The sequence below is a fragment of the Lampetra planeri genome, chromosome 3, assembly GCF_965212315.1.
Source record: "Lampetra planeri chromosome 3, kcLamPlan1.2.h2, whole genome shotgun sequence".
NCBI lineage: Eukaryota > Metazoa > Chordata > Hyperoartia > Petromyzontiformes > Petromyzontidae > Lampetra > Lampetra planeri.
In genome coordinates, this window is record NC_136109.1 from 25677596 (window position 1) to 25704537 (window position 26942).

The window sequence follows — 26942 nt, forward strand, 5'->3', positions numbered from 1 at the left end:
ATTACTTAATAAAAGACAACGTCTAAAATGTACCTTGTGGTATACACAAGGTATTAAAATATATATTAACCAGTCGACCTAGAGGAGGCCCAGGACCGGTTCAAATAATCGTCACCGGTGGTGGCCGTGAGAGGGAATCGAACTCGGATCGCCGGGTTCGTAGCGCAGCGCGCTAACCACTACACTACCGCTCCCCCCCCACACACACACACACACGCGCGCGCATCCATAGGTACACATACACGCGCTTGCAGCAGACTCACACAACTTTCAGGGTGCGTACGCAGTAAACGACTCAAATAATAAAGCAATGCTGCGCAAAGAACGCCTTAGACCTGCAACACATTTGTATGGCACTTTACTCGCGGAGGGTTGGGGGGGGGGCGTGACGTGAGCAGGCACACTGCGTTACGCTTCCGCATGCGGGTGACATTACGTGCAAAATATATGCATTATTGCGCCCCCCTCCCCCCCCCAAAAAAAATACAAAAGTGTATTTTTATAATTATTGCATGGTGTACAGTCTGGAAAGTACCCACATGGCAAATTTCAAGTTTATTGCATGTCGGGAAGTACGCTAAACATTTTGGACACACATAATCACAAATTTCCCTTTTATATAGATGAGGGGAGCTGTTCGATCTGGAGTGACGTCACCTGCTCATGAATATTAATGAGGGGGGCTGGTCGATGGAGTGACGTCACGAGCGTTAAGGACATTCCTGGGCGATTATAGTAGGTATAATATTAAGTATACTGCTTTTGTGTGCGTGGAATATACGAGTATAATTTAATACTTAATAATATTAAGTAATATAATGAAGTGCAAAGTAAGTATAACAGTATTAATAATATATATTAATATTATACTAGTAGGAACCTCCTGGTTACACTAGCCCACAGGGGATTATTGTGTCTGTCCGTCGTGCAGGGAGGGGCTGGGTGGGGAGGGAGGGGCTGGGTGGGCGGTGGGAGGGGCTGGTCACCCCGTGGTGCCCTTATAAAACTCAAGGTTTAACCTACTCACGCCGGCTTGTGCCCGCCCTCACAGTCGGGCATATTTGTGGAATACACCACGCCGCCGTTGACCCTGGCCATTGACCGAGCAACCCAACGTTCCTACCAGCTCCCTCCGCAGGAATGTGTTTATTGTGGTGCACGGAGCGACGCGTGTCGCGTCGTCTCGCGGCTTGTTAGTTCCGCGGATGTTGAGAAACGAAGATAAACCAAATAAAACATCAACAAGGCAATACATCTCGGCACATCAAAAAACTCCGGACGTCAAAAAAAATACATTTTGTTCCTGCCCCGGGGTCGTCACCTGCCGCGCCCTTGGGGCTCCTGGCGGTAACCACGAGTCGGGAAGTTCCCGGTTCGATCCCTGCTGAAGGAACATTTCTGCTCCGACCTCGCGACGGCTGCTCATGGCTCTGGGACCCGAAGCGCTCTGAAGTGGAGTTTGGAGATCTCTGTCTGGGGGGTTCGTCCCTCCACTGACTCCCAATCCGGTCCCGCATCAATTTCACTCTCAGCGTCTTCACGATCTTCCAATAACTCTCCTACCACTCCCCTCTCATCTCACTCTACTCCCCTCTCATCTCACTCTACTCCCCTCTCATCTCACTCTACTCCCCTCTCATCTCACTCTACTCCCCTCTCATCTCACTCTACTCCCCTCCACGCACTCTCCTACCTCTCCCCTCTCATCTCACTCTACTCCCCTCCACGCACTCTCCTACCTCTCCCCTCTCATCTCACTCCACTCCCCTCCACGCACTCACCTACCTCTCCCCCTCTCATCTTCACCTAGCAGAGGCCCAGGACCATGAGCGGGAATCGAACTCGTGTCGCCGGGTTCGTTGCGTAGCGCGCTAACCCCCCCCCCCCTCCATACACACAAAGACAAAATCCCTTCGTATAGCCTGTAACAGACTGTTGGGGCAAGTGCTGTCAGCGAGCACCAATCAAAGCCGGCACGGCACGCGAGGGGGTGGGTGGTCAATGCCACACCCACTCACACGAAGTCTAAAACTGACCTTGTGTTTTTACACAAATTATGCGCTGATTCGGCATTGCCTCGTGATGGACCACTGCCCTCAGCGTCGCTCATTGTACATTTTAGTTCCCTTTTAAGGCCATGCGGTGTTATTGAGGAACGTGTTGAGATTGAGCTGTTGTGGTTGTTGTTGTTGTTGTATGATACACAGACTTTACAAAGAGAAGCGATGCCACTGGCAATGGGTTCCGCGAAAGAATTCGTTATCAGCCGCGTCCGTCTTGGGCTTGGGACCCCAAAAAAATGATCGTCTCTCTCCGCTCTCACCACTCGCCACGTGATAGTTAAAAATAATAACAATAATCATAATTACAATGCAATTCATAACGCGCATAAAATGACTTTAGTCTTTTAAGACTGCAGCATATAGATGGCACGTGACTGCGAGCAAGCTACAGGCGCGTGAGGTGTAATTTCCCATAAAGCTCTGCGATCCTATACACATTAAGGTGTTTGTCAATTAAAATGGAGGCCTTCCACGTGGCAGGAAACCGCAGCACTCCGGAGTAAATCCCACGCCTGTGAGGGGACAACGCTCTATCCCACACGTACGTACACAGTTGAAGTATTTAATTCACTGTACTGCCTTCTCCAAGGCAGGCTCCTCCTTGACACCCACGGCAAAAGAGTTTGACAACACAATGATGTGTGCGGTGACCCACCAACCCCTCGCTGCTGCCTTCAGAGAGCCGGATGTCAGGCAGCCACGCGCAGCAAGCAGCAGCATAGCCACCACCACCACCGCCACTACCATTGCAACTACTACCAGTCAGTTAAATACGTAGGCTTTCGCGACCAATATTATCCATAATAAAGTAATTTTTTAGGGGTTATATCTCATAATTATAGATGCGTCGTTAAACCCGCCACCACCCGGCACAGCCAACTAGTAAGGTTTGTCACGTAAACAGAACGTGGCCAATTCGTTACTAGTACAGCACACCGGTGTGTTGGAGAGTAAACTCACTGCATTTTACAATTCGAGTACGACGTTTCGGCAATAATTACAATTAGCATCATCAGGAAATATAAATGTGTCGTTAAACCTGCCACCACCCGACATATCCAATTAGTAAGGTTTGTCACGTAAACAGAACGTGGTCAATGAGTTACTAGTTCAGCACACCGGCGCGTTGGAGAGTAAACCCACCGCATTCACATTTCGAGAACTGTGACGCTTCGCTGGTCATTACAACACCGACAGCCGACTTCATCGGGCGATTCGCCAGAATTGTGATGATGATGATGAAGAAGACCTCCAGTCTCGGTCTTAGCAGGTCACGTGCCACCCTTCTCGAGTCTTTACCGTGGAGCCGGGAAGTCTTGAGCGACACGTGCCAAGGCCGTGCTCGCGGGTGATGCACTACGCCATGACAGTGCGGCACGTGCGCGGTGGTGGTGGAGGAGGAGGTGGTGGATGGCGATCTGTGTCGGTGGAGGGCCACCCCGGGGTTGTTGATCAGCGCCTACACCACCCCCGCCGCCCGCCCGCCCGTCCCCTTCCCACCACACACTACGCGGCCGCCTTGGCGTTCTCGATGGTCATGTTGAAGTCCTGCTCGTTGTTGTGTTTGGGTGGCGGCTGCGGCGACACCGCGGGCGTTGACTCCTCGTCGCTCTCTGGCACCTGGAAAGTGGCAAAAAGGCAAAGGTTCCCCCCCCCCCGTATGGCATAAACAGACTGTTTGGGGCAAGTGTGCACACAACAGCAAAGATCGACCGCACAAAGTGCAGCGCGCTAACCGGCCGGCAAGTGCGCGCACACACACGCGGCCACGTGTTTTACACACGCGCCATCGACTGACGCGTTCCGTGCGTGTGGAGAGCCCACCTCCCAGTAGTGCTCGTCCTCATAGCACTCCTCGTCCTCTGGGTAGTCCCAGATCGGCAGCTTCAGGATGAACCCTGCGCGATCACAACGGGCACAGATTCCACCTTCATCCAGCAGGAGATTGACCATGGCTGACCACGACGATGATCATGATGACGACGATGATGCTTATGCGTAACGCGTCGACACAATTTGGATCAAGAAATAAAGGAGGTTCCTTTGCCTGATGACGACCGCTTGTGTTGCGATCGAAGCGTCGTGATTTGTTTAATTTGATTTCATTTCTACCTACTTGACTTTACCGAAAGAACCAAAGAACATGGATTCCTGCAGTCACGAAAGCTTCAAATCAAGATTGGATCAACAAGTTTTTTCTCTTTCACGCATATGCCCCAAAGTGTTTCGAACCACTAACATCTCGTCTCGTAGCATCTCTCCAATCCTGCCTCCTCTGTCCTCATTTGAATTGACTCTCCGATCACAGTCGCGAGAGTTTAAGTGTTGAATGTAATTTTGCCACACAATTGCCATTGTTAAGTTTCTTTGTTCGTTTTAAGTCCGCAATTGTGGAATGCTTCGATGCCGTCAACCTTTTTCCACTTCTGACGTGTGTACAATGAGCGTATGTACGTTGAACTTCATTCGCACTACCGTACGTAGCCAACCGCGCTCATCGGACGCGCGGGGGAAGCACAACAAACGAAACGCACGCAAAAAGAAAAATCTGCTCGAAAGATTTTTTTTTTAAATGAGCGTGCAACGTTATACTGCGGTGTTGGGACTACTTTCGGTCGACGTCGCACACTCATTGATGGGCACGGGGTGGGTTCCTGGTGCTCGACAGCAAAACTCACCCACGATTGTTCCGCCCACGATCCCCATCGCGATGGCCACGAGGGTGCCGGCCATTTGAAAGCCTCCCAGCAGCCTCTCGGGATGCTTGGTCAGGACGGAAAACGTATCCGTGAGCCTGCGACGCAAACAACGTGGGTTCGGTTAAAATAAATGAAAATAAAGAAGAAGAAAAAAAGGCCAAAAAGTAGTCCCACGCTGCATAGCGAACGGCGCGTTACGGCGTTCGCAATGCAACGCAGGACTACTTTTTGCGCGTGTGATGAGGCGGTCGACGACGAACTACTTTTTTGAGCTGTGATGCAGCACGCGGAATGATACGGGAACGCGGCGGCATACACTCAATTGTCTCCCCATCTTACGCTGTGCGTAGTACATCGTGACTCGTCAAACTTTGTCGTTATATCATTTATTGTCAAATTATTTTCGCCTAACGCCTCTTTCCGCTTAACGCGGCGCTTTGCAGGAACGCATATATCGCGTTAAACGAGGACTACCTGTCTTAATATCACATTGTTCTTCTCCCTTGTTAGGTGGCATTTAAAAATGTGACAGAAAACGTACTCAAAGACGAGCGAGTTCGATTAGTTGACGTGTATGCTAAAGAAGGCAGCTGAAAGCAATTAGTTAGTACGCCTTCTGGTGTCATCTGGCCCTACACCAATGGGGACTAGGCTCTAAAGAAAGCCGTCTCGGGTGTGGGCCAATCAACTTCAAGGACAGTGCATATTATTATCCTTATCAGAGTTGCTTCTTTTTGTTTACTTTATTGACTACTTGTGTTGTGGTCATTGCAAACATGATGCCTTGAATAAAGGTGTCAGTTTTGTACCAGTTAAAAGGGTAAAAACCTACCATTATATTTTGCCACTGGTAAAAGAGATCTCATAGTGTAAATAGTTTGCGGTAATTTCGTTTTGTCGCCCTTCCCGATTAGCACGATAGGCTCCATACGGTGCGAATGAAGTTCAACATGCATACATAATGTTTCAACAAAAAATCCTAAATTAATTTCAAAAGAGAATTCGTGCGTGTAGAAATGTGAACGGAAGTCAGCTTGAACGTTTGTTAAAATACAAATGAAATGATCCTAAGCGATCTGCTTAAATAAATATCATAACCCTATTCGTCCTGACTTTTGGGCCAGGCTGTATATATATCCTTGTCTGTTCACATACTAGCACAACCGTCACCCTATATATGTCGACTGCTTATGTACCTTAACGTCGTAATTGTGCTGTGATCGGTCTCAAACGCAATCTTCCATTCAATCCTTTTGCTGTAACTTCATTTGACTTTTCTTTTGCCGCTTCGGTGACCCAAATCACTCTTGCAAACAGCCTATCCTGCAAGTTCTCTTTGAATTATCACCTGGTTGCAAGCAAAATAAACTTAAACCCATCCATATTTTTGGTTCTTTCGGTAAAGTCACGTGACTTTACCGAGAGAACCAAGAATATGAATCCCTGCAGTCACGAAAGCTTTAAATCGAAATTCCCCTCATTCATTCACCCACCTCACTCATTCACTAAATCATCCGCAGGAGACTGTCCTGCAGTTCTCTTGAAGTTTTCACCTGGTTACACCAAAATCCACTTGAACTCATTCACTCGTTAATTCACTCACCCACTCATTCACTAACTCATGCACAGGAGACTCTTTTCCTGCAGGTCTCTGAGTTCTCACCTGGTTACACCAAATACACTTGAACTCATTCGCTCGTTCATTCACTCACCCACTCACTCATTCACTAACTCATGCATAGGAGACTCTTTTCCTGCAGGTCTCCGAGTTCTCAACTGGTTACACCAAAATCCACTTGAACTCATTCACTCATTCATTCATTCACTCACCCACTCACTCATTCACTAACTCATGCACAGGAGACTCTTTCCTGCAGGTCTCCGAGTTCTCACCTGGTTATACCAAAATCCACTTGAACTCATTCACTCATTCATTGACTCACCCACTCATTCATTCACGAACTCATGCACATGAGACTCTATCCTCATCTTTTTGAAGTCTCACCTGGTTACATCAAAGTAATCGTGAAACCTGACATCACAAGACACTTCAGCTTTATCCGACTTTTAATTAATTTACTAGATGGAATTCAGCATTTAGTTAATTACATTTTCCGTTCATTCGTTTCATGAGGTATCGTTCTGATGTCTGCCGCTGTGTCTTGTACAGTGCTTTGAAATCCTTCCAATCAGGTACTTTATGAACACACTTATTATTACTGATATTATCTGTTCGCCTGTGAGTGTGTGTTTGTGGTAGTGCAACGGTTAGCACGCTGTGCTACTAATCCGGCGACCCGAGTTCGATTCCCGCTCACGGCCAACTCCAGTGACGATTATCTGAATCCGTCCTGGGCCTCCCCTAGGTCGACTCAGCCTTCAAATTAGTACCTGGTGCGTTCTGTAAAGGTCACCACCGGGGAGACAAAGGCGGTCCGGCGTGGTTGCTGGCCACTCATCCCCTCGTGTGCCGTTCCGGCCTTCATAGGTGCTCGCTAACAGCACTTGCCCCAAGAATCTATCTTTGTGTGTCAATGAGGCATATTCTTGGTTCTTTCGGTAAAGTCACATAGAAGGGAAATAATAAACATAAAACATAATAACATAAAATTCTCACGACGTTTCGACCACAACACAAGTAGCCGTCCTCAGGTGAAGAAACAAAGCTGTCGGAAAATACGCTGCCAAGCTTAGCAGTGTCCATTAGGACGCTGTCTTTCTGACAGCTCTGTTTCTTCACCTGAGGACGGCTGCTTGTGTTGTGACTGAAACGTCGTGAGAATTTTATTATGTTTTATTTGTATTATTATATTATTTCCCTTCTACGTGACTTTACCGAAATAACCACGAATATGAATCCCTGCAGTCACGAAAGCTTTAAAACGAAATTGAATGAGGCATGTCACTTATTTTAAAAAATCTCATCTCACTGAGTGAAGGGCTTATCCTGACCAGAGGGCACCAAAGACCTATGGAATTGATGACGAGCTGTTTGCAACTCATGACTTGTGACCTAGGTCACACCAACCCCCCCACCCCGACCCTCAGCAGCTAAAGACATTTACCCTGGTACTCTCATGTGAATTTAAAACGTGAATAAACCCCTCTTTCTCGTTTCGAGGGTTAAAGAATTCGCCTTTAAATTTTTAACAAAAAAGGTTTAAAATGTGGGGGACACACGGAGGCTTTTGGGAGGGACTTGGGAGAGATGAAGGCAAAGGAGCCGCCCTGACATTTTGTAACATTCTAACCCCTGCTGGACATACCTGAAAAGGAGCTTTATAGCCCATTGCAAGGGCGTAATTATAATATATATTGGGGGGGGGGGTACACACATCCCACCCCCAATATTCAAATATGCTCAAAATGTCCCCCCCAATATATTGCTATAAAATAGATTTATATTTATATGATTGTGGTTATGGTTGTACTTTATTAATCCCTAATCTCTGTCATTACATACAATGAAACAAGAAAAGGTGAAGAAAAAAAGCAATGTAATAACATACACTGTCTGAAAGGTCTCTTCCATGCTGGCCAGGCCCACGCTTTAGCCCACCACACGGGGACATTCCGATCGACGAACTCCAACACGCCTGAGAGATAAGTTTAAGCGATTCCCTGCTCCGAATGACCATTGATGTGTTGTCGCTCATCTCATGTCTAGAGCCCCGCCTGAGCCAGTGGTGACAATCCACATCCCTACGGCGGGGGCGAGTCTCTTACCCATAGGACGACGATAACTGCTGACTTCCCCACAAAGTTGGTTACTGGTGAGCTGCGTCAACCACCAACCAGAATTTTGAACTCGAACTCGAAACAAGGGAAATACTGTTTTGATATCAAGAAGCTGCCGGTCCGTGATGACTTCTCAGTGACCTCTCCGTGGCACCCTGTTGTTTACCTGGCAAGCTAATCGACGACTCACAGAATTACTCACCCTGCATATCGCACAAGGTGCCTTTGTGACTTGCCATTTCATTACCCCCACACACCTCAATTGCCAACAACAACAGCATCAGCAGTGGCATCAGTGGCAGAACCATCAGCAGCACTATCAGCAGCAACAACAAGTGGCTCTCCACACTGCGGGTGCATAGGGGAGTGAGGGCGAGCAGGAGCTAGAATGGAATAGATAAGGGTAGGACGCCATTTTGTTATGCAAATAAGAACGCCATCTTGCCTGGGGAGGGAGTTATGTTTAGTCGAAGTAACATATGAAATAAATACTATTTCAAAACCTATATATTATTTTTGTATTGAAAATATAAAATCATACTTTTAACGTATATATTCAAGTGTTGTGAATCTGTATATAACAGTATTAATACGTTTACTGAACTAATCTCTCTATATCGGATCCTATTTCTATTGATCCATTAATTACTGTAGCCCACACCCCCCAGGTAAGATGGCCGTCCGATTTACACACAAGGGGCCTGCCAAGTCCAAATCTCATTTGCATGAGTTAGTGAATAAATTAGTGAATGAGTGAGAGAGTTCAAATATCAAGTTTATTTTGTTGTAACCAGTTGAGGGGAACTCGAGAGACCAGAGTAGGAGTCTCATGTGCAAGAATGACGAGATGTGAACTACCTTGCCTGGCATACAGGAGGTCGTGAGTTCGATCCCGACCCTGATGCCTGTACATATGGAGTTTGCATGTTCTGCCCATGGCCGAGTGGATTTTTATCTGGGTCCTCCGGAATTTCCCTCCCCATTTTAGAATCATGCGATTAGAGCATTTGGCTGCTCAGCTATGTAGCCAAGTGGTGCCTTATCTGATCAAATAAACAAATAGTTTATAGTTTAGTTTTACAGTGACCTGGGTCACACAAGTGACAAAAGCGAAGACAAAGTACCATAATAAAAACAACGTACGGCAAAAAGCAAACAGAAATTATTTTATTACTTCCCTTCTACGTGACTTTACCGAAAGAACCAAGAAAATGAATCCCTGCAGTCACGAAAGCTTTAAATCGAAACTTGAGCAGTTGTTGTTATCATCTTATCCCACTCGTGTACCGGATGATTGGGGGGGTAGTGGGGGGATCACAAAGGCTCTCACCGCTCGCCATAGGTGCCGCTGGTCGGCGCGGTGGCGGCGGTGATGGCTCCGGTGATGCCCCCGATGATCCCCGGCATGCCGTGCAGGTTGTGGATCCCGCACGTGTCCTGTATCTTCAGCTTAGAGGCCAGGAAGGGCTGCCGGGTTATAAAGGGCAGAGGAGGAGGGTGGGGGGGAAGAGGATGGAGACATGGATTAGGAAGGAGTAGATGAAGGAGGAGTAGGTGGATAGATGAAGTGAGGGACAATATAAGATGTTGATTTAACGATTAACGTTAAAGCATCAAAATTACATAAATGTAACATAAATGTATCGATGTGTTGTTCATACCACTTGTAACTTTATTACGCTGCTGCTAACAATGATGATGTTGCTGGTGATGAAGATGATGCTGTTAACGATTGTGATGATGATGATGATACTGCTGCTGCTCATAGTGATGATGTTGCCGACAGTGAAAAGTTTACTGCTGCTGCTGATAGTGATGATGATGATGTTGCTGATAGTGATGATGACAGTGATAATGATGCTAATGTCGATAGTAATGATGATGCTGCTGCTGCTGCTATTAGCAATGCTGCTATTGCTGCCGAGAGCGATGATGATGCTGGAGGTGCCGATGATAACTCACGGTGAGATACTTGAAGCCCAACGTGGAGACGATGCCGGTGACAAAGCCCACGATTAGAGCTCCGTATGCCGTGATCATCATCTCCCCGGACGTGCCCATCGCCACTCCCCCCGCCAGCGTCGCGTTCTGGATGTGGACCTTGCATGGAAACGGAAATGCCCGTTACATCGAGGTACGTAGAGACATAGACTCGGGTTATTTCAGCTGTCCGTAAATATGCATGTTGGACTTCTTTCGCGCCATACGTAGATACCCGTGCTAATCGGAGGTGCGGGGGTAGGGCGACAAACCAAACACAAAGAGCAGCTCCTCTACGGAAACAAGTTTTCCATCTCACAGTCGCTGCTGAGTGGTTTCCTAATGGCTTCCATAACTTTCCGTATAATGTGTCAGCCAATTCAGTTAAGTTATCATTCGCGATAGCCAGCTCGCTTCTGAAAAGGAGCTAAACTACATATCTATATATAAAACTCCATGGGCCTTAACTGGTAATATATAATATAAATCCAAATATAAAAAGAGAAGTAAACATTAAAATAAAACAAATTTAAACATCGTTTTCATTTTAGCCCTGTCTGCCACATCTCTCCATCCCCTCCCCCCCCCGGGGGTTCGCCACTAACCATGTCGAGCCGCCCGCGCTTGTCCAGGAGGCTCGACATGGCCACGGTGGCCAGGACGCACGCCGTCAGTGCGTAGTAGGTGTTGATGGCCGCGCGGTGCTGGTCGGCACCTGTCACCGAGATCGCCGAGTTGAAGCTCGGCCAGTACATCCACAGGTAGAGAGTGCCTGTTGGGCGGTGGCGTCGCATACGTGAGCTGGGATGAGAGGGAGCGAGGAAGGGAGGTCGCGGGTAGTGGTGGATGTGGTGGTGGTGGTGGAGTCGCACAGGTGAGCAGGGATGAGAGTGAGCGAGGAAGGGAGGTTGCGGGTAGTGGTGGATGTGGTGGTGGTGGTGGTGGTAGATGAGGGTGGTGGCAGTGGAGTCACACAGGTCAGCTGGGATGAGAGGGAGGGAAGGACTACAGAAGTGTAACTCATTAGCATGGTTGGCTATGTACGGTGCGAAAGAAGTTCAACATGTATGTACCTGTGTGTTGAACTTTTTTCGCACCGTAAGTAGCAAACTGTGCTTCCCCGGATATACGGGGTAGTGGTGGAGATGGTAGTGGTGGTAGATGATGGTGGTGGTGAGCGGTAGTGTAGCAGAGCTATGAACCCAGCGATCCGAGTTCTATTCCCGCTCACGGCCAACACCAGTGACGATTATATGAACCGGTCCTGGGCCTCCCCTAGGTCGACGTCAGCCTCAAATGAGTACCTGGTCCGGTGTGTAAACATCGCCACTGGGGAGACAAAGGCGGCCGAGCGTGGTGCTGGCCACTCACCCCCTCGTGGGCTGTGCCAGTCTTCAAAGGTGTTCGCTAACGGCACTTTCCCCAACAGTCTGTTAATGCTACACGCGGGGAGATCTTTGTCTTTTTTTTTGGCGGCGAAAAGATATCATTATCATCGTTTTGCCAGGGCGGTGGCGGTGGTTGTGGCCATGCTGCCGCACGTGGCAGCCAGTAAGTAATCGAGCACCGTGGAGGCGGGATTGAGGGTTTGCGAAATCACCGCAACATACGAATTGAGGGTTTGCGAAATCACCGCAACATACGAATTGAGGGTTTGTGAAATCACCGCCCATGGGGGTCGAGCAGGACTTTCAACTGTTTCCGCCTGTCTGGGATGGAGTGTTGTCGCCCTGGCAAAAGCGCACCGATCATCGCGAAGAGGTCCGAGTGGTAGACGGAGCCGTTCTTGGGGTGCCCGTCCTTGAGTCCCGGGCGGTAGAGCACGCGCGACACGGCGAGTCCGAAGTAGCAGCCGAACGTGTGGATCGTCATGGAGCCGCCGGCATCGTTGCACTGCACCACAACAACAACAACAACAGCGATGACAACAGCTACAACAACAACAACAACGCACCATGATACTATAAACTACTTGAACTCTCAGCTGTTGTTTTATTTTAGCAGGTAAGTCCCACTCAGTTGTGTAGATCTGTTTCAGAAGCAGCCTGGCCGCACATAATAGCTCAACAGAGTTGGTTATCATGTGGAAATGTGTAACAGTCAAATTATGTTTATGTTAAATGGGGAGGGAAAGACCGGAGGACCCGGAGAAAAATCCACACGACCACGGGGGGAGCGAGACACGCAAACTCCAAACTCTACAGGCGTCAGGGTCAATATCGAATCCACGACCTCCTGTATACCAGGCGAGGTAATTAACATATTGCCACCGCAGTGCCCAGCCAATAGCGTCACTTTATAACAACAACAATAATAGCGGCGATGTCATTGCATGGTGACATGGCCCAGTACGAGCGCGTTCGCCCCCTCCGCTTGTTTTGCAGAGGTTCGCGGTTCGAAACCCAGCGCCCGCCCCGGTCAATATCATGAGTGCATGAGAACCGTGAAACATTACTATGCACCGTCTGCTTCACGGTGGATGTTCAAGTTCCCCGCGACTTCATTCGCCGTTCGCCGAGAGTAAAAAATCTTTCCAAGTGTGAACAATTACACCCCAAATGATGACGAGAGAGGATGTGATGATGATGATGATGACGCAGGGGGGAGATGGAGAGAGAGAAAGAAGGAAGAAGCAAGCAGGAGTGAGCCGCACGGAGCAGCGTCTGTTGTTACATTTGGTGGGGAAGAGGGGGAGGGGTTCCAGGGTGGGGGTGGGTACTCGTGAGTCACGTGATTCTACCGGAGGCTTTCACTGATATATATATACACACACACAGGTGAGTAACGGACTGGAAGCGAGGACTGGGGCCGTCAGGGACTCACGTGGAGCGGGTGCAGGATGATGAACTCGTTGACGGCGAAAAGGGTGACTTGGAAGATGGCCATGAAGAGCATCTGCACCGGGGTGGTCTTACCCAGCACGGCCCCGAACGCGATCAGCACGGACGCCGTGCAGAAGTCCGCGTTGATCATGCTGGAGTGGAGAGACGGCACCATCGTCATCATCATCATATACCGTCAAGCGAACTCCGGTCATCCTCGCAGCAGTGGCTTTTGGTCAACCGTTGAACAAAGACGGGCACTGCATCGCGCGCTTTCAGATGCGCTTCTGTGGCCGTCTGGAACGCTCTTCCTTCCGGTATATGGAAGCCACTGGGAGCTGTGCACTTTTGAATCCAGATTGACAAACTCATTTATTTTAGATCTGCTTCTTGCGTTTAGTTTGTTGTCCTTCCCCCGCACCTCCGATTAGCACGTTCGGCTACGTGCAGTGCGAAAGAAGTTCAACGTTTATACATCGTTATCAGCATAATTGCTGTCATCAATGTCGTCATCGTCAGTCTACCGTTATCAGAGACACGTCATCGTCATCAATCAACATCACCAGCATCATCAGCATCATCATCATAAGCGTTCATCGTGCTCAGTGGAAACGAGAAACACGTCGTCAACATGAACATCGTCATAATCATCATTCACTGTGATCTTTGTGACCGCCAATGTCACGATCATCGTTGAAGCAGCATCAGCATCATCGCCGTCAATCATCGTCATTATCAACAACGCCATCACCACCTTCAATATCATCATCATTACCATCATCATCAACAGCAGCACAATCATCATCATCCTCATTGTCCGCATAGTCATAATCACGAGCCAATATCGATCAATCGGTGTGAAATGTAGCGCCTCGAGTGGCTGCGAGATCCCCGGGTGACGCGCATGACGGTGACGCCATCGCGACGCCACTCACGTGATCCCCGTGGTATTTGTCATTCGAACGTCGGTACAATGCCCCCCCCCCCTGGTCTGCACCCTCTTCCCCCCCGCCCCCACCCCCACCCCACCCGCCCCTACTTCAACCACATCCCAGCGTGAAGACGCAAAACGGTGGCAGCCGCTACAGCAGTTTGCTCCGCGGTCTCTAATTTGACTTCGCGCACAATCGCGGCACCGGGAGCGTGCAGCACTCCACGTGTCCGGATGCACCCCTCTGATCATCGCCCGTGGCTACGTGCGCGTGTGCGAAAGAAGTTCAACGTACACACATCGAACTACTCGTGTGGCTCAAGCACAGGTTCAAGTGTTTTTGGTTTAGCGGTTGAGATATCCAGAGTGCCAGGATGCGTCTGATTTGCACTACGGGGGGCTGGGTCACCGACATGATAAAGCAAAACAAAATAGTTAAATAAATAAATACAAATTACAGCAATGGAGCCAATGGCAATCGGTGCAACAAAGCCTTAGAACAAAATCTCCGCCACAGTTTGCCTGTCTGTCTGGTAATGCAAACAAGCAAAAAAAAAACCCAAAATGAATCCATCACTGTCATCGCCAACGCACCCGGTTAATCTCGCTCGCTCGCTCTCTCTCTCCCACGCACAGTCGACGAGCCAAGGCACAAATTGGCAACTCCGTGACATTGGGGAGGGCACTTTTGGAGGGGGTCACTTTTTGCGTGTTTTTTTTTATTGCCCAGTAACCGTGAGATTGCGTGGGATTAGTCGCACGCGTGTGTGGTCGTTAATTAATAAAAAAACACAATCACACGATTCACGCGCATCTGTCACGTGCTTCTTCCCTTGCACGGTCAGGTGACCCTGCTGCTACCCTCAGCTTCTCACACGTGGCCATTAAATAAAATGGCACGCACGCACGGCACGCACGCACGGCACGCACGCACGGCACGCACGCACGGCACGCACGCACGGCACGCACGCACGGCACGCACGCACGGCACGCACGCACGGCACGCACGCACGGCACGCACGCACGGCACGCACGCACGGCACGCACACACGGCACGCACACACGGCACGCACACACGGCGCTCTTGTCGTGAATATCAAAACGATTACACTTACGGAACATTACTCATTGTACGGCTGAGTCGAACCTGATGAGGGGAAGAGGCCCCAGGGCAAACCGGTTCAGATCATCACCACCGCTGTCGGGTCATGAATCGAACTCGGCTCGCCAGGTTCGTAGCGCCCTGCAGCGCTAAGCTATATAAAACATTTTTTTTACCAGGTTAGACCCCACTGAGCTATATAGATTTTTTTCAGAAGCGACCCAACCACAAATGATGGCTCAACGAAGTGACTCATCATGTTTTAATTTATAGCAGCCAACCAAGCGAAACGCATGTTGCTTCTAAATGTGGTTGATAAAACCCGGAGGAACTAGAGGACCCGGAAAAAAAATCTACGCGACCACGGGGAGAAACACGAAAACCCTAAACATATAGCAGGCATAAGGGTCAGACCCGAATCCACGACTTCCTGCATACCATGCGAGCTAGTTAACGTCTCGCCACCGTGGCGCTAACCACTGTGCCACCACTCCTCTCACTCACTCACTCCACAGTCGCAGGTCGCGGCTTTTCAAAGACTGCCCCGTGACATTATTTCGCATTGATTGAGGGTCTTGAAATATTGAAAGTTGACTTTTAGTTTTTTTGCACCGAATTCGAAAGAAATGCCCCCTGATGTTAAATTGCTTGCCGAACACCTGGGCCTTACGGAAGGGGGCAGAGGGGATCTTTGTGTCCTTGCGTGTCCGTGTGTTTGCAGTGCCCCTCACTTGATGACTCCGACTCGGATCTTGCCGTCCGGACCCAGGTGCTCGAACCAGCCCTGCATGAGCGTGGCCCACTGGATGCCGAAGGCGGCGAGCATGAAGTTGAAGCCCACGCTGCTGAAGCCGTAGCGCTTGAGGAAGGTCATGAGGAAGCCGAAGCCAATGAAGATCATCACGTGCACGTCCTGGAAACCTGCAGGACCACGAAGACGACGGCGACGACGGGAGGAATGAGGATATGGTGGAGGATATGGTGGAGGATATGGTGGAAATGGAGGACGGAGTGAGGATGAGTTCGGAGGAGGAGGAGGCAGTGAGAATCAAAAGGAGGTGGTGAAGTGAAGAGGAGAGGCGAAGGGGGGGAGTAAGAGGAGATGGAGAAGCAGATGGTGGAGATGGAGTAGGAAGGCGGAGATCGAGGTCACGGAGGTGGTGGAAGAGGTGGAGGGAGGAGGATGAGCGGGGGAGGGATGAAGGAAGAGGAGGTGGACGAGGAGGTGGTGGAGATGGAGGATGGGGAACGCGGAGATGGAGGTCATGGGGGAGGAGGTGGTGGAACAGGTGGAGGTGGGCCGAGGATGAGATGGGGAAGGATGAGGTGGAGATTGACGAGAAGGATATGGTGGAAGAGCCGGAGGAGGGGCGAGGAGGAGGACACGATTTCATGAAATGGCCTGATACGATCAAATTCCATACCGGATTAAATTGCACATAAGCAGAGATGTTTGGTGTTCGATTTCGGCACAATGCGCTATCGGTTACTGATACGAATCAAATTCCGGACCGGATTAAAGCCAGTGTCAACCCGAGGCCAAAAAACGACTTCACAACGTGAGGGGAGTGATCGTGAGATTTTACAAGAAGGGTCAGATTCACATCTTTACGAGCCGACTGTCACACCCCGCGCCTCCCTCCCCCTCCTCTCCCTCTCTCCCCCCTTCCAACAATGAGTAAATAAATACCCCAAACAGCCTCTAAGCACGGACAAGCACATGCACACAACGAGGCAATCCAACTCACGAGGAGCAATCAGACAACATCCGAATAAAATAATTCAGGCAATCAAACATCGGGATAATCGGCCAAGAAAATCATCAAATAGGTATATTGCGGTATGTAAATCAGCTCAAGCGTCCTATAGAATTCCTTGCGTCTCCGCATGGGGGAGGTTGGGTTGCCACCTTTCCTACATTTCACTGGGATCGTCCTCTTAATATTATTATTAGTATTAAGGCAACCGTCCTGGCATATCTGTAAATCTTCCTGAGACATTAAAGTGTCCCGGTTATTGTCAGTAGCGTAGCTATATATTTCAATCAGGTGAAGCCCTCCCGTAAACCATGTGACTTATTCGTGACCACGCCCATTCTGAACCCCTCCCCTTTCCCCGCCCCCTGTCAAAACAGACGCTGCTACTCCGTACAGTACCAGCGTCGAGACCCTGATGCAGCCTCTTCCTCCATCTCCTCCTCATCTGTCCTGACCCTTTGCTCCCGTTTCTCCGTTCCTCTTCCTGGTATGCAGGAGGTCGTGGGTTCGATCAAAACCATGAAGCCTGCTGTACATTTAGAATTTGTATTTTCTCCCTGGGGTCTTGTGGATTTTTCTCCAGGTCTTCGGGTTTTCCCCTCCACATTTAGAAACATCCATTTAGAGTATTTTGGCTGCTTTAATATTCCACACGATAAGCCACTTCATTTAACTATCATTTTTGGCCTTGTGGCTTCTGATAAATAACTATATAGCTCAGTCGGCCGGACCTGAATTTTCAAGATCACATTCATTATATTGGTAAAAAGACAAAATAAAAAAATTGGTTTTGTGTATCGACACAAGCACTGCTTCCCCCCTATGTTCCGCTTGGAATTGATAAAAGCTACCGTACTGCCTCTACTTGATTACTGTAACATCGTATATAAATCAGCCCCCAGTACTTTACTGAAGAAGCTTGACTCAATGTATCACTCGGCCTTAAGATTTGCATTGAACTGCCCAAATAGGACCCACCACTGCGGTCTCTACATTGGGTCAAACTTAAATTATCTTAATGATCGACGGCTTGTGCATCAGATCTTATTTATTCACGATGTACTTACAAAGAAATCAGCAGACTACCTGCTGGATCTCCTCACTGTTTCGAAGAACAAATGTGACCAAAGGTCTTCGCTCATTTACCAGTTTCACATTCCTTATTGCCATACAAATACTGGAGGAAGGGCCTTTTCTATTGATGCCCCCAGGGTCTGGAATGCTATCGTCAATAAACTGCAACTTGGATCACTACCTGTGAGATCTTCACTCAAAACTGCTCTAAAGGAATTGTACACCCCTAGCTGCAACTGCTATTCAGAATGGCTTGAAATCAAATGTATCATTCCGGATGACCACTGCAAAGTACGATCTTGAGTTTTGATTATAGTGTGTTGATCTTTAAAAGGTGTAGTTAAATATTTGTATTCTGCTACTGATACTCCTGCTGTTATGGAGTGACTCATGCAGCCAGCTATGGCTGCAAAGTTTGGTCGCACATGTTATGTATATAGTTTATTGTTAAATTTGAATCACAGTTCCTATGATCACTGTTACATTGTTTTTGTAGCTTTATTTTGGTGACTTTGAAAACGTTTTGGTTTAGCCATGTGTGTTTGTTGTAGTACAGAGTTAGCCTGATAAGTTTAATCTACATTGTTTTATGGTTGTTATTGTTTGACTTGCATCCCATTGGGATTTTTGTAACACAGCGTTGAAATACGGTGCTTTTTCTGGAAGACTTTGCTGTTTTTTCCAGGATTTTTCTGTTGCGCGCAGTCACTTTAAGATGTTTCTTGTTCATGTTTTAGTTTTGTTGCGGTTGCACCCGAGTCAAGAGCCGCATGACTCACAGGGTTACACCTAATAAATGAAACTGAAAACTGAAACCTGGGAATTTTTTGAAAAATAATGTAAGTTTTTAGTTTCCTCCTTTTCCCCATTCCCGCTAGTACACACAAGCTAGTAATCAAACAATGCAACATTCAGATCACCAAGCATAGGTACAATTTATTCCACAAGCAATCAAACAATCCATCAGTAAACCAGTCTGACACTCAGACAAGCAATAATCAAATCGCACAGACAGATAATTTTTCAAGCAATCACTCGACCACACGATCCATGAAATCATTACAGAGACATACAATTAATCACAGTCGTTCAATGCATCAAATAACAAAAGACAAAGATCCCCCGTATAGCCTTAACAGACTGCAGGGGCAAGTGCTGTTAGCGAGCACCTATGAAGGCCGGAACGGTACACGAGGGGGTGGCCAGCACCACGCCCGACCGCCTTTGTCTCCCCAGTGGCGATGTTTACACACCGCACCATGTACTCATTTGAGGCTGAATCGACCTAGGGGAGGCCCAGGACCGGTTCAGATAATCGTCACTGGTGTTGGCCGTGAGCGAGAATCGAACCCGGGTCGCCGGGTTCGTAGCGCAGCGCTAATCGCTACACTACCACTCAAACACACGGAACACACAAGCAATGAACAATCAAACACATAGCTGTTCAATCGATCAACCGAAACAGACAATTCGTACAATCAATCAATCAAACGGACTATCGATCAAGAGAACGGACAGTCATTCAACCGATCAATTAAACAAGCACCTCCACGTAGATTGTCCACTGGTTCGCTCGCTCACTCACTCACTCATTAACACGATCGCTCACTCACTCACTCATTAACACGATCGCTCACTCACTTGGGTATCGGAAGTAGAACTCGTTCTGGATGGTCCGTTCTCCGGTGAGGTTGTGCTCGTTGCTGAGGATGGGATCGGCGTTCTCGTCGTAGCGGATGAAGACCCCGAAGAGGATGATCATGGCGATCTGCAGGAAGATCGCAAGCGCCGGCAGCCGGATCCGCAGCCGCGTCGGATTGATTGCCATGACGTTCGTGGGATGATGACGATGTTCAGAGCGGTGGAGTGAGTTAGCGAGGAGAGGGTCAGAGTTTGATGAGAGCAGATGGGAAGGATGGTGTGTGTGTGTCGTGGAGTGAGCGAGATTGACAGAGTGTGAGGAATGTGTCAGAGAAAGTGAGTGTGTGTCAGAGTTAATTGGAGTGTGTGTGTGTGTTTGTGCCACAGAGTCAAGAAATGTAATGAGCGTGCGAGACGGTTGTGAGAGTTCGAGGGTGATTAAAAAGTAACTCTGTTTGGAAGTGATAAACTCTGAATGTCTAAAGAATGTTGTCGCTTTAGTTGAGCGAGATTCACGCTGTGTGTGTCGCTGAGTTCCTGAACAGTTAATCGAGTGTGATTGTGAGTGAATTTATGGAAATTGTTGGAACTTTTGTTTTACTTTCCTATGTGATCGGTCACGTCTAAAGAAGAAAAAAGAGAGTAAAGATAGCCCCGTGAGAGACAGCGAGATGGATGAGTGACTGGGCTATCGGCAGAGTGCAAAAAGCAATCGTGAAAATGATCCCCGTTAGCCAGACAGACAGAAAACAATCGTGGATGTTCAACTTGACGGCAGTCACAGAGTGGGCGAGCGAACGTAACGCGTTGCGAGCCAAGGAGAAATGTATCTATAAACCCCGATTCAGCTCCCCTTAATAAACAATGATTGAACGATGCTTTCGCGTGCAGGGGGGGGGGGTGTCTAATTGGGCTAATAAATTGGTCTGCGCGTGGGTGCGGCGATGATGGGGGAGGCTCAGGTGAGGGGGGGAGGGGAATCTGCGACGCTCACCTACAACGCTGCTGCGTTTTATAGCGAGCTCGGCCGCTATCATCATCATCATCGCATCGTCAGTACGATCGTAGTGGTTGCTGAAATTACATTTTTTGTTCGACTAATCCTTTGGATGTCATTGCTGTCATTCCAACTTGCACGCCGCGTATCTTACACTCCCCCCTCCCCCATATCCCTCTACCAGCAACTCCCCCCGCTCCACTCACCCGCACGCATGTACGTAAGCAAACTCACACCGGGGGGCTGGTACGGCGTGCGCCAATAGCTGAGCCACCTGAAGGAGGGTGTGAACCCGGAGTTGCGAGTTGAACAGGTTTGCTTTGTGGGGGGAGGAGGGGAGGGGAGGAGGGGAGGAGGGAAGGAGGGGAGGGGGGGAGAGATGCAATCGTAAGTTTCAGTGGCCTCTATTGAACCACGTGAGCGCGCATCGCGGAATCGAAATCGTCTCCGGTGGGGTGTTGCCAACTCTTACGTATAAATTAATTAATTAAAGCTACCACGGGAACTTCGGGATAATATTAAAGATGACCGTACGCCGGGAGAGAGGGGACGGTCACGCGTGGATGGCATGGCTGGTCTTGAGTCGTGCTTTATTCCAGAATTTCGCCAGATAGATATAAGAGTAAATGAATAGATAAGCCGGGACGTGTGATATTCCGGGGAAGACTTTGCAGGTTTGCCATGGACAGTTGGCTTGCAAAATATATTCAATATACACACACACACAGATGACTATTCTGGGAAAATCCGGACAGGTGGAAACGCCAAAATTGAGTCTTCAAACTGTACAAAAAAATATTTGGTAATATATAATCGGTGACGTTTCAGGCAATGAGCCCTGGGGGGGGGGGGGGGGGGGGTGAGTCCATGCTCAGAAACCGTGAGAAGAGGACACGCACATCAGCAATCCTCAAAGTTTTCAAAGTTTCAAGTTTCATTTATTAGGTGTAGCCCTGTGAGCCATGCGGCTCTTGAATCGGGTGCAACCGCAACAAACAAAAAACAAAAAACATGAACAATAAAACATCTTAAAATGACTATGTGCAAACAGAAAATCCAAGAAAAGACAGCAAAATATTGCAGAAAAAGCACCATACACCAACCCTGTGTGCAAAAATCCCAGTGGGATGCAAGTCACACAACAACAACAACCACAAGACAACTTAGATTAAGGCCATCAGTCTAACTCTGTACTACAACAAACAAACATGGCCAAACCAAAAAACTTTTCGAAAATCACCAAAATAAAGCCATAATAGCAATGTAACAGTGGTCATAGGAACTGTGACCGAATTTTCACAATAAACGACGTTAACAACATGTACTACCAAACTCTGCAACCATAGCTGGCTGCATGAGTCACTCCACAACAGTAGGAGCATCAGTCGGAGTGTCAACATTTTTCAATGCACCTTTAAGATCAGCGCACTAAATCAAAACACAGATCATACTTTGCATACTTTAATATCCTAATATAGCCGTGCAATTAAGTACAACACCATCAATCAAGTCACCAACAGTAAATGATGCCACCAGCAATGTAAAATATCTTGGTCGTCAACAGCGTAATGCCTCTGCGGGGTAAGTTCCAGCAGCCAAAATTATTATTGATGACGATATATTTTTTTGGGGGGGGGGAGGTGGGCGAGGGGGGGGGGGCGAAATGACTAAATAATCTTGCGCAATATTTGCGAAGTCAAGTCGGGAGTTCTAGCGGCGCTTCCAATGCCACAGCGGGATCGAATGCGGCGCGCCACTTCACAACGAGAAGCGACGCCACCCGGAATGGATTCCGCGGAGGGATTGGTTTTCAGCGGCGTCCGTCTGGGTTTGGGACCGCGGAAAAAATATTTCGTATCTCTTTCCCACTACACTAAACACTACTCTACACAGACTCAAGCTCTACATTACTATACACAACACTATACACTACACTATACACTACACTATACACTACTCTACACTGACTCAAGCTCTACACTACTATACACTACACTATACACTACAATATACACTACACTATACACTACTCTACACTGACTCAAGCTCTACATTACTATACACTATACACTACACTATACACTACACTACTCTACACTGACTCAAGCTCTACATTACTATACACTACATTATACACTACACTATACACTACACTATACACTACACTATACACTACGCAGACTCAAGCTCTACTTTACTATACACTACACTATGCGCTGCACTATACACTACACTATACACTACACTATACACTACACACTACACTACACTATACACTACACTATACACTACACTATACACTACACACTACACTATACACTACACTATACACTACACTATACACTACACACTACACTATACACTACACTATACACTACACTATACACTACACACACACTACACTACACTATACACTACACTATACACTATACACTACACACCAGAGGTGTGGACTCGAGTCATGTGACTTGGACTCGAGTCAGACTCGAGTCATGAATTTGATGACTTGCGACTCGACTTGGACTTGCATAACAATGACTTTGTCCCACCTATGAGATGTGGACTCGAGTCATGTGACTTGGACTCGAGTCAGACTCGAGTCATGAATTTGATGACTTGCGACTCGACTTGGACTTGCATAACAATGACTTTGTCCCACCTCTGCTACACACTACACTATACACTACACTATACACTACCCACTACACTACACTATACACTACACTATACACTACTCTACACAGACTCTAGCTCTACATTACTATACACTACACTATACACTACACAGACTCAAGCTCTACTTTACTATACACTATACACTACACTATACACTACAATATACACTACACACTACACTACACTATACACTACACTATACACTACTCTACACAGACTCTAGCTCTACATTACTATACACTACACTATACACTACACTATACACTACACAGACTCAAGCTCTACTTTACTATACACTACACTATACACTACACTATACACTACACACTACACTACACTATACACTACTCTACACAGACAGCTGAGCGACATCGTCCCGCCAGCGTGTCCTGGGCCGGCCCCGGAGGTCTTCGGTCAGATGCGTGAAGCTTGCGTGACCCCAATGTGTGCACATTATTTAATGCGTTGCGCAATGGGGGTATGTGTCCCGTGCCATTTCCAGAGTCTGATATTATTCTGCCGACGTCTCTCTCTCTCTCACCCTGGCACCCCCCCAACCCCCAGAGGATTATCGCACGCACATTGACGTCACCCCATCATCTATCCCTTCCCCTGCTTCGCTCGGGTAAATTCCATCGTTGGAGTTGTGCCCACGTCGTCGGCGGCGTCACGACTGCTATCGGCGTCGCGAGTCGGGACAACATTCATCCGTCTGAGCTATCTCGGCACGTTGGGCGCGTTGTTTTAGAAATACTTCCGCGAAAGACGACGACCACAGAACCACTCATGAGGTCCGTGCAAGCGTCGCCTCTGAGCCGGTCACATGCGCGGCTGTTGAGTTGTTCGTCGGGTGGCGGTCCTCACTCAGAGCAGGAGTGTTCAGCCAATTCGTAGCCAATTCGTAGATGAACACTAACTTTGATGCCATGAGATTGTGTGCGCGCTGGCCACACATCCCACGTGTGCCACCGTGCCGGACTGCATAGGTGCTGCTCGCTAACAGCACTTGTCCCGAAAGTCTGTTAAGGCTATACGGAGGATATTCGTCTTTGTGTACGTCATCGATTACTGGGTTGAAAGCCTGGAAGCCATCGACTCGCTATAAATGAGGACCCGGCTTAAGTTCGAGTTTTTAACACAACCACTATCCCCCTACCATGCTCTGAACCTTTCGTGAAGGTGAGTGTCTCCCCACCCGCTCTCGTCGTGGTCCACCATCCCCCATCTCCCAGCAGGTGCGCTAGATGATGCATACGTCACCGCCAGATATGTTAACTACCTCGCCTGGTATACAGGAGATCGTGGGTTTGAACCCGACCCTGCCCGCCTGTATATTTGAAGTTTGCGTGTCTCTCTCCACGTGGTTGCGTGGATTTTTTTTTCTCTGGGTCCTCCCGTTTTTCCCTCCACATTTAGAATCATCGTCAGGCGTTTAGAGTATTTGGCTGTTGTGCATTTCCACGTGATAATCAGCCCCTTCTTTGAGCTATCATTTGTGGCCAGATTGCTTCTGAAAAATGAGCTATACAGCGCATGTGGAGAGGCCTTCATCCGGCAGTGGATTGACGAATGGATGTAAATTATTACGATTATTATAATTATTTCCCTTTTGACGAGGTCAAAAATGGTAACGGACAAGAAGCCGGTAGATAGAACGGGGTCGATAGGCGATCCATTGAGGAGATGGAGCGTTGAATTTAGCGGCTAGGGGAGGCATTCTACTGAAAATCTGTAAAAAAAAAACTGATTCACGGCTGCTGCTGCTGCACTCGCGTGGCCCATAAACTCCGCGTTACCCTCCCGTGTGGAAAGCCGCGAGATCAGAAGGTGGATGGGCTGGGTGGAGGGGCTGGGTGGAGGGGCTGGGTGGGGAAGGAGGACGCGAGGAGTGGGGGGTGTAGAGACAGATAAGAGGTCGCCCAGAGTTCGACTCCATACGCGGGTCTCGTGCGGGCGATGGTGGCTCGTGATTTGAGCGACGCGCGGCGCATACCTTGGTCGTTCGACTCGCGTCACATGGAACATGCATACATACACACACCACACACACACAACAAACACACGGAACATGCGCGCGCACGCACACACATAATGCACACACAGTGACGGAACGTGCACACCGCTCACGTGCGCACGAAACGTGTGCACACACGCACACACACGCGCACACTGAGATCGCAGTATTAATTGGAATTGTTCATATTAACGCAGAGACGGCGTTGATCGCTTATCGCGTCACGTGGGACGTGTTCAGCAATCATCGGCCGCGTGCAGCCGCGCAACGAGTTTGCTTACTCTTTGGTTCTTTCGGTAAAGTCGCGTAGGTCGAAAAAATAATAGATCACGACGTTTCGATCGCAACAACAAGCGACCGTCTTTTTTGTTCCACCTGCGATCGAAACGTCGTGATCTATTATTTTATTTTCTACCTACTTGACTTTACTGAAAGAACCAAAGAGTATGGATTCCTGCAGTCACGAAAGCTTCACATCAAGATTGAGTTAATTTGTGTTTGAATGGAGAGAAGTTTGTTTTGGGACACTCCGCCGTACACCCCCGCAATGATGTTCGACGTTTCGCTGTCCGAATTCAGTTCAGTTCAGGAGGGTCCCGCGACAATTGGGATGTTTTTGGTCAATCAGTTCCACGAAAGAAGTGTTTGGCGTCACGTGGGAGGACCCGGAGGAAACTCCACCACGCCGGTCGCCTCCGAAACCAAGCCGAAAGGACCTGCCACTCTCAGACAACCTCCCGTTCACTTACGTCATGTTTACAACCCTGAGCCGACGGTGGAAACTCCACATTCATATGGCGGGGGCACGAGCCGATCAATCACAGTACGGACCAGGCTAAACGTTTCTTTGACTTCCAAAGCTCCCGCGACATCGGTGATGGTCCGAAATTCTTACCACTTTTAAAGGGGACGATCCGGGCAGCTTCATCCCGGTCACTCATCATCAATGCCTTTCTGCGTCTCTGGTGGTGAAATATCAAGGAAGAAAAATCACGCACACGCATAGATTCTTTGGGATTCGAGTATTTGACTGCTACACAATTCCACACGATGATGAGCCACTTTGTTGAGCTACCATTTGTGGCCAGGTCGGTTCTAAAAAAGAGCAATATAGCTCAGTGAACCTTACCTGGTAAAATAAAACAAAAATAGTTTAGATTCGGACCTCATTCACTGTGGGACATTTTAAATATAAACTGAAAATCAGAAGGTGTGGCTGTGGATTCTGCTGTACGGGCAAGCTACCGCATAGCTGGCGGAGTAGCCTAGAGCACCTGTTAGGCGCGCGTGCACGCCAGCTCACAATGGGGGGGGGGGTGGGAGTGTGGGGCTTTGGCTATCGAAGTCTGACAAGTCCGGGCGCGTTCCACGTGCTGCGATCATCACGCGCGTGGCACGACAATCCCCGAGTCGTGATCTGTGTGTGTATATGTTACGAGGCAGTGTCA

At 48.4% G+C, this 26942-nt stretch overlaps 1 protein-coding gene across 2 annotated transcripts; it reads right to left on the reverse strand.

The window, feature by feature from the left end:
• Nucleotides 1-341: 341 nt before the first annotated feature.
• On the reverse strand, nt 342-26493 carry LOC144717148 (ammonium transporter Rh type C-like). 2 transcript variants are annotated; one of them, XM_078592462.1, is made up of 12 exons: nt 26390-26493; nt 21039-21122; nt 19808-19934; nt 16067-16256; nt 13304-13454; nt 12226-12373; nt 11086-11252; nt 10463-10600; nt 9831-9967; nt 4742-4857; nt 3888-3961; nt 342-3683 (listed from the first exon to the last, which is right to left on the reverse strand). In XM_078592462.1, exons 1-12 carry the CDS (start codon nt 26420-26422, stop codon nt 3570-3572), a joined length of 1479 nt encoding a protein of 492 aa, XP_078448588.1. In that variant the 5' UTR covers nt 26423-26493; the 3' UTR covers nt 342-3569. The 2 variants fall into 2 exon arrangements, with proteins under 2 accessions (XP_078448588.1, XP_078448589.1); XM_078592463.1 differs by lacking the exons at nt 21039-21122; nt 26390-26493 and having other exon boundaries at nt 19808-20836.
• Nucleotides 26494-26942: the final 449 nt, after the last annotated feature.

Bases quoted from the DNA above. Each gene is read 5' to 3' on its own strand.
- LOC144717148 (XM_078592462.1), bottom strand. From the start codon at position 26,422: ATGAAGCTGCCCGGATCGTCCCCTTTAAAAGTG. The intron at 4,858-9,830 runs GTGAGAGCCTTT...TTTGCGTCGCAG, and splicing joins AGCGGCACCTATGGCGAGCG to GCTCACGGATACGTTTTCCG. The intron at 3,962-4,741 runs GTGAGTTTTGCT...GTGATCGCGCAG, and splicing joins CGTGGGCGGAACAATCGTGG to GGTTCATCCTGAAGCTGCCG.